This window comes from Berghia stephanieae, chromosome 7 (genome assembly GCF_034508935.2).
Source record: "Berghia stephanieae isolate SIO BIC M18660-M18661 chromosome 7, UCSD_Bste_1.3, whole genome shotgun sequence".
NCBI classification, from domain to species: Eukaryota; Metazoa; Mollusca; class Gastropoda; order Nudibranchia; family Aeolidiidae; genus Berghia; species Berghia stephanieae.
Window position 1 is genome coordinate 21,751,997 of NC_088366.1, and position 9,256 is coordinate 21,761,252.

The 9,256-nt window shown below is 33.5% G+C and overlaps 1 protein-coding gene across 1 annotated transcript in view; it reads left to right on the top strand.

Moving 5' to 3' along the window:
- Positions 1–5,494: 5,494 nt before the first annotated feature.
- Positions 5,495–9,256, top strand: part of LOC144976493 (macrophage mannose receptor 1-like) — a 12,966-nt gene continuing 9,204 nt past the window's right edge. Inside the window, exon 1 of the mRNA XM_078920783.1 lies at positions 5,495–5,615. Coding sequence (XP_078776909.1) covers positions 5,495–5,615 — 121 coding nt within the window. The remainder of the gene's footprint in view (positions 5,616–9,256) is intronic.

Consider the following 9,256-nt stretch of genomic DNA (forward strand, 5'->3'; position numbering starts at 1 on the left):
TATATGACCAAAGTGGACAATGGACACAAATTTAAGAAATAAAGGCTTACACATTAAAATGTATAATATGTTTTGGGGTTAAATCCACGAAATAAACGTTTGCTTGCAAAAATGTAGAGAACAAACGTTTTCTGGCCAAAGTATATGAAGTAAAACTTTTCTGGCTAAAATGTAAGATGTAGAAATCTTCAGGTCAAAATGTGTGAAGTTAGTTTCATGAGCTAAAATGTGTTATTTGAAATATCAGTCAAAATAAATCTGTGAAATAAAACTTTTCTGGCCAAAATGTGTATAGTAATAATTTGTTAACAAAATCAATGTTTTGTGTATGTATGGGTTTGTATGTATGATGTTGGTGTGTGTTTGGTTTGTTTTTAAAATATTTTTAATGTTGTTTTTTGTTGTTTGTGTGTGTGTGTGTGTGTGTATGTGTGTGTTTGTTATTTTTTGAAGGTTTTTTATGTTTTTGTTTGTTTGTTGTTGTTTTTTTTGGGGGGGTTTTTTAAGGGGGTGGGGGGAGGGGGAGGGCGGGTGTTGTTTTTTCCCAAAAAAAATTATTATATGCACGTTTTCTGGTCCTCAATGATTAAAGCAAACAAAACAAAAATCTTCAACATTTTAAGATAACAGTATTCAAGCCAAAATGTGTAAAATGAAAGTTTTCTGACCAAAATACTTGAAGTAATAGTTTTGTTTTTAAATCAAAATATATGAGGTAAAATGTTTCTGGCAAAAATATAAATGATATGAAATTTTTCTGGCCGAAATGTGTGAAAAAATTAATAGACAAACTTTTTATTTTCTACCAGAAATTTATGAAATTGAAGTTCTCCGGCACCAAAATGTCTAAAACAATCTTTTTCTGGTCCAAATTGTATGACATCAGTTTTCCGACCAAAATGTTTGAAATGAAAGTTTTCTAGTCAAAATAATTGTAGTCATTGTTGGGGTTTTTTAATTATTATTTTTGCCATAAATTATTTAATATTTATCTATTTATATTTTTATTTATCATTTGTTTGTTTTTGTTTTGTTTCGATTTCTTTTGTTTTTTCTTTTGTTCCAAAATAAATAAAGTCAAAATGATCTGGTCCAAATATCTGAAGTAAACCTTTTTCTGGTTAAAATTTAGGACATTAACATTTTCTGACTAATATACATTATGATTTTTTTTTTGCCCAGCATTTGTAAAATAAAAGTTTTTCTGATGTTAAGTCAAAGTTTTCTGGTCAAACTCTATAAAATACAATTTTTCTAATTAAAATGTCTGAAGCTTTTCGCCGAATTGTTTGAAATGAAAGTTTTCTGACCGAAATTTATGTCCAAAATGTATGAAATTTAATTTGTTTGTCTAAAACGTGTGAAGTAAAAAAATTCTGACTACGATTAATGACAAAAAAAATTTTGTTTTTTTTTTTCGTTGCGAAAATGGATGAAATGAAAATAATATTGTCTAACCAAATTTGATTATATCCGACATATATGGTACAGCAAAACCAAGGATAGATACGTTGACTGATTGACTGATTAATTTATTTAATGTTAGATTAAGTGACCAATTGATAATGATGATAATATTTGGTGTTGAATTGCCGAAAATGTAACGAATTGAAAATGAAATGAATATGTCTATGTTGAGTATATCGCACGCGTGAAAGAAAGAGAGGAAGAGAGAGAGAGAGGGAGAGAGAGAGAGAGAGAGAGAGAGAGAGAGAGAATAAGTAGGAGTGAAATATCTGTTCAATGTTATAGTTATCATATAACGTTATAACAAGTGTAACTAAATGACAAATTGCCATATTTATGGACAATAAAGATCTATTATTATTATTATATTGTTTATGTTACCAGCAATCTTTTTTCTGTTTTTACGAAGGTGGCGCATAATTTTAATGGACCTTTTATTGTCATAAACTCGACAAATTAAATGATACCGCTTGCAGATTCCATTAATTTACTTTTTGAAGTTTATTTCCGTGACATTGAGTTTCACTTTTCTTTTTACGTTTTAATATTCGTTAATCAACGCAAGAGTTACTGATAGTAAATATAAAAATCGCTAGGCGATCAAGCCTTACTTTACCTTTAACATAGTCCAACAAAACATTCCATAAACTTACTATACGCTATATAATATAGTTAAATAAGGTCGTTAAATATATTTTTTAAAATATATTAAGCAAAAATAGTCTGGATATATTTATTCTTACAAACCTACAGAATTGATTTTTTAAAAAGCTAATCAATTTTAATTTATTGAAAAAAAAACAGATGCAAATACATCAAATTATATCGGCCAAATAATAATAAGGTTAACCCCCAACTTGCCATTATTCCAATTTGGTCAGAAAACACTTAGACCAACTTCAAATAGCTGTCGATTAAAGACATTCATTTCTTCTCATGTCTCTGACACACACTTTCATTTTGGCCATTTTGATATTTCATTACACCAGTCGGTTAAGATTACACCCGCCTTATCAAATAGTTTCAATATACTTTTTTTCTTTCGTTTTAACCAGTTAATTTTTACTTCAAACGTCGGTTGGGTCACAATAAACATTAAATTGTCAAAAAGTATCTGAACACATTTTTTTTACCTATCTTGGCCACAATACTTTTACTTCGAATTTCGGTCGATTAAAGTCAGCCATTACATTGTGAAAAATATGGTTCTGGTTATTCAAAAATATATCAATATTGATTAATGTGAGTAATATTAACTGTTTGACGTCATATTATTACGGTCTTTTTCGTATTTCTTCTTCTTCTAGGTTCCATGCCTGGTCCAGGCTTCGGATACTGCATGAATTATCTCTCTCCATTCCTCCCTGTCTCTTGCTTTTTCAAACAGCTCTTGGATTGTTAGGTTGGTGAAGCCCTTCAGTTGGTCTATGAGTGTTTTTCTTTGTCTCCCCCGGGCGCGTTTACCAGGTATTTTTCCACAACTTGCCAGGTATTCATTCTTATCTTTCCTTACTATGTGTCCGAAAAAGGATAGTTGCCGATCCACTATTAAGGGCATTAGTTTCCTTTGTTGGTATGTTTGTTTTAGCACTTCTTCGTTCGTTTTGTGTGCAGTATACGATATTCTCTGCATCCTTCTCAAGCACCACATTTCAAAAGCTTCAATGTTCTTTTGTGTTTCTGCATTTGTAGTCCAGCTTTCGCATCCGTATAACAAGATTGGCCACGCGTAGCACTTCAAGACTCGGAATTAATCCCGAACGACATCTGTTTGTTTTTCAAAATGTTTCCCAGGTCCATGAAGGCCTGTTTGGCTTGAGTTATTCTTGCTCGTATGTCTCGGTTACATCTTCCATCTGTTGTCACTATTGAACCTAGGTATTTAAAACTTTCTACGTTGGTAAGTTGCTCGCCGTGAATCGTTATATTGCAGGTGTTGTTGTTTTCGGGGTTTTTCTGTATTACCATGCATTCCGTTTTGGTGATATTCACTTCCATTCCCTTGGCTTCACTATCTACTACCACTTTGTCAACAATCTTTTGAAGTTGGATTTCTGATGTTGCAATCGTATCGTCTGCGTATCTTATATTATTTATGTTGTGACCTCCTACTTTTATTCCCTCCATATTATTTATGCCCCTCATGATTGTTTCTTGGTATAGATTAAACAGATCTGGTGAGGCAACACACCCTTGACGGACTCCTTTCTTAATAGGAATGGAATTTCCTGTAGAGTTTCCGATTTTGATAGATGCCTGTTGGGTGTAGTATAATGTTTGCATGAGTCTGAGGTCTTTCTCATCAGCGCCAATGGAGTGCAGTTGTTTTAGTATTTCTTCGTGGCGTACTCTATCAAAAGCTTTTTTGTAGTCGACAAAACAGAGGTATAGTGGGGTCTGAACCTGTATAGCTCTTTCACTTAAAACACGGAGGAGGTATATTGCGTTCCTTGTCCCTCTGTCAGGTTGGAATCCATATTGTTCTTCTGCGATTTCGGGGTTAATCTTATTCCTTAGCCTGTTGATAATTATACGCAACAGTATTTTGTTGATGTGGCTTATTAAACTTATAGTTCTAAAATTTTCGCATCTGACTGCACTTGCTTTCTTTGGTATTGCTATGAAAATAGAGTTACAGAGATCTTCTGGAATTTTCCCAGTATTGTATATATTGTTGAATAATATGTGAAGTTCATCAATTGCTAGATCTCCTAGGCTTTTTAATACCTCTACAGATATTTCATCAGGGCCTGTTGCTTTACCATCCCTCATTCGTTCCATGGCATGTTCAATTTCACTTTTGGTGATGTTTGGTCCGCTTAATGGTTCTTTGAATTTCAGTGGTGGTTCATTTCTATTTGGATCATTGTACAGTTCGCCTATGTATTCTACCCATCGGCTTTCTATATGTTGTTCTTCAAATAGCAGTTCCCTTGTTTGTTTTGGATACAACTTCCTGCTGCTTTGCTTTTCCTTTTCCCTGATAGTTCATTTATTCTTTGGTGAGCTTGTTGGGGGTTGGGTTTGTATTCTCTTTCGATTTCGCAGCATTTCCAGTCTAGATAGTTCTCGTGTGCCTCGATGCATTTGGATTTAATGTGGTTGTTCAATGTTTGGTATTCTGCAGACCCTTTGTTGCATTTTCGTCTTTCTTCAAATAGGTTTAGAATTTCATTTGTCATCCATTCCTTTTTGCTGTTTATTTGAGCTATTGGTAAATGCTTTTCTGCAGTTGCTTTGACACACTTTTGGAATATATCAAATTTCGTATTTATAAAGTCACAAAACAGCACCAAATTAGACAAATGACATTAACCAACAATTGACTTTTTTGATCGCCCTTGACCATGTGTTCATTCACATTACTACCTCTCTTTTGTTGATCAAGTTGTAAAGCGTCTATCTATCACACCAAAACTTGTCATGTTCAAATCCGCACAGAGATGTGAGATCTATATTGACTAAGAATAAGTTTGAACCTATGGTTATTCAAAAATATATCAACATTGATTAACGCCAATGACATTATTACGGACATATTCGTTTTTCTCTATTCATTAACGTCACCCAATTAGGAGAATGCCATTAAACGATGTGTTATTTATCTAAATCTTATCAATAGATACACGCCCATTTTACACGAAACTAGCAACAAAGTGTGTAAAGCAGACAAGCAATACAATTAACACAAGTATTACACATATCTAATACTATAACACATTTACACCCTACTAAAATATTCTGCTGTTAAAATTACTATCTATTACTTTTAACAATTTTATCCTATTTAACAGAGGGTCTTCTGCGCATGATTATACTAATGGGGGTGGGGGATTTTTATGGGGGGGGGGGTTGTATAATTGTTGTCTTCTTGGGACACGCCCAGTTAATAAAGAAAGTCATGCATACCTTTTTTTTTTAAATCAAATGTAAAAGCTTCTTATCTGTCTCCTGTTGCACACGATGTGACAAAGTTAGATTGAGAAAATAACAGCCGTCTATTAGTAATAGGCAATAAATGTATATAATGACGATCGACTGGCACCAGTCTCCATTGGATTTCCAGATTCATTTGTCCACGTTGATGATCACGAAGTCGCACATCATGATCACCCAAGTTTTCCTGGCTGCCGCCATTGTGGCTACTGGTGAGTGGTTGATTCACATTTCTGTTGTAAACGTTATTCTATGGCGGCGCCGTGCAAGCAAAGATCTTTTTTTAAAATCTTCTTTTTTTTTAACAGTATTATTTTATTATTCCTTTTTTTTTATCGTAACCACCACCTGAAACCGTGTTATACCTAGCCGGAGGGTAATATTGACGTTGCAAATGAGATTTGTAGTCAAAATCATGAAATTTGGGATAATTCCGACGTATATATATATATATATATATATATATATATATATATATATATATATATATATATATTATGCAGGTCTGACATCCGAGCCCACTTATGGGCCTAGTGTAATATTGTTATAATGGAAAGTATTTTGCGTCATTTTGTTGATATTTCTATTACGTACAACAATGATCCCATAAGGAATTGGGTTATTAGACCTGCAAATAAACCCACGACGGATAATTCTATTTATTTGGGTTATCAGACCTGTAAAAAGTACACACCGGCTTCATCCCAACACTTAATGGCGTGATAATACAGTTTGCTCCTTTAGGGCGTGACCACTAGATCTATAAGAAAGGAGAGAAGCAAATTATCACAATGAACACATCTTTTGTATCACAACTATTTTGTCTTAAGAAATGTTATGATCTTCAGTTTTTGCACGTAGAAAGACGTTCGTTGAACATCTTGTTGTACAATGATACTCATGCAAAGCAAAGCAATCGGTATAAAATAGCAAAAGCAGAGTTATGAATATTAGTATACAGCTGATATTAGAGAAGGGGCTTTGTCAAAATGACCAACCCTCCAAATTAAATAAAATAACCGACTTGAAAATGAAAATGGACATCATGTCCTAATGGAATGTCCAAGGTACAACCAGTTGAGAAGGAACTTCTGGCCTGACCCAACACCATACTCAAAGAAGCTGTACGGCAGTGAAGACGACATCAGGACCACTGTGGGCTTCATTCACCAGACCGGACTGACCATGTGACGTGACGGGAACGAAGAAGAAGAAGAAGAAGAAGAAGAAATAAAATAACCCATCTTTCCTATTTTTGGACGAATTCAGGTCTCACATCAATGCACCTGTCGGCACCGTTCTTTAGCATCACGCCACAATCACGACCGCTTATTTATTTATTTTTATGTCATTGCGTCAACTGTAAACTACAAAAATAATTTCGTCCATCGTCGTATTGAGCTCGATCCCAAGATCTTCCGATCCGAAAGCGAGTGTCATACCACAAGACCACATAGCTGCCCAGCTGGGAGGTAGCTTGCTTCTCCATTATAGAAGTAGAGAAGAATGTGGCAATGATTGCCGAGATATGTCGACGCTTTAATATATATATATATGCAGTCCACCACAGTGTACAAGATTTTGAAGGATATTCGATATATTTATAATGGGTCAAAATAAGTTAAAGTGGTTCTTTCCCTCGAAATTCGGGATTAACGAGAGCCTGGGATTTACGAGAATGTATTCTTGGAACGGAGGTTTTCGTTATAACCGAGCTCCACTGCACATAAGAAGAGTCGTTCCATAGACATTCTTCATTTTCTCCAACAGAACGATCCCATTTAGCTGAACACAGGCTTGAATCTGTTCTGAATGAGCTCTCCTTTACTTTGTAAAGCGTTTCATTTTGTTTTGCTCTGCTTTTGTTTTTTGTTTGTTTTTTTGTTTTTTGTTTGTTTTTTTTTCTTTTCTTTTGTTTTTAATTATTTATTTATTTATTTTGGTGGGTTCATTTATTATTATCTGTGTGTGTGGGTGAGTGGGGGGGGGGGGTTGTTTGTTTATGGATCTAATGGCTCTGAAGGATAACTCTACTATGCATCTTTGATTCAATTGGTCTTTTTGAAAGGAAAAGATTGGTGCCTGAGCACCAATATTCAAGATTTCAGTGCATTTTTCAAACCTGCTGTGGGCAAAATAATCACTATTACACACACACACACACACACATGTGTGTGTGTATATATATACTATATATATTATACATCTATAGTAATGAATATATATATATATATATATATATATATATATATATATATATATATATATATATATATCAAGGACAACTATACTGAAAGGACAATCATATGGAATCTTCAGGCAACGCTAGTGGGGGCCAACAAAAAATAGAGAGAATTTACACCAAAATAACAGCAGGGGCATTATTATATGGCAAGATCTACCTTTTTAGAGAGTGATTGTGAATTCTGGGTCCAAAAAAATATTTAATGATTATTATTATCAGCAGTGAATAAGAGTAGCCAAGAAATGGAAAGGATGAGTAGTTAGATATTCTAAAAACTGACCTTATAGTGATTGATTCGGATGATTTCTTTAGAAGCTTGATTAATGAATGTACATGTAAAATGATGATGAAGATGAAGGTGAACAATTAGATGAAGGGGAAAGGAGATGTAAAATATCAACAAAGGGGGGTAATCTGCGGAGGATGATCCCAGGAAAAAGATGGATACCAAAATATCTACTAAGGGATACAATAGTCGGATTTTTAATAAGGGGCGCACCTTTGTCTTCGTTTTCTCATCTGTTCACAATGTACAGCTGCAAAAATTTGTATGAACCTCTGGATCATTTTGTCCTAGTAAAATATACTTTTTCACGAATTTTAAAACAATAGGAAAGAATTTCACTTATTACAGCTATATTAAAATCGATAACTAGCAAGTATTGGAATCTAAATATGATTATAGTGTCAAAAATATGATTTTCCGCTTATCCATTTTGAAAGAATTTGTTAAAATGGAATGTTCGGTTAATTGAAACTTATATGATGTTCGTACAGAATCCGAATATGAAGGAACGACAGACATGTTTACATTTTATAACAATCAATATACGTTATTGATGAATACAAATGAAAGTGAACATTACGCGCTTCCAACATTATTTTGATTTCAAATTTTTGAGAAATAGCTTGTTCTTTATGCCAAAGAGGATTACATAAATTTAATGTAGACCAGTCAAAAGTAGAAATTCATCAATTTATGATACAATGTTTCCACAAATATGTGCTTGTGTTCAACAACAATAACATGCAAAACTGAGGGTTGATTGTAAAATTCCAATTCCATAGCTGTCCTCTTTAATTAATGACTTATCGATAGATGAAAGTTGACTTCTTTTCGCAGCCTTACGAGAGAGGAACCGATAGAGATTCCGTATCATATCGTATTGTTTAAGAGCTTATAGGTTTAAAAGAAAACTTAAAATGCTGTGTGAAACGTTCATGCATAGATACAATTTTTCAAAGTTAAATATAAACGTTCATTGTTAATTTGACAATTTTGAGTATTTAATCACTAGTTCAAATGAGTTAAAGCTAGAGATTCATATCAGTCTTCGGTAATTGTGACGTGATGTAAATAAAAAGCAATAAATTACAAAGTCAAAATGGGATGCAAACTACATTAGTTGTTACTTTATAACAGTTAATGTGTGTTGCTTTTATTCGGAAAATAGTATGATGTGAACTCATAACCACTAGCCGGAACTACCGTGTCACAAGATTATTTTGAAAAACGATGAATTCATCTTACTTTGTGGTGCGAAAATGTTTACATTTTTAGCAGAGTAAAATCTCTAATTTTATGACAGGGGTTTTAAAGTAGATTTT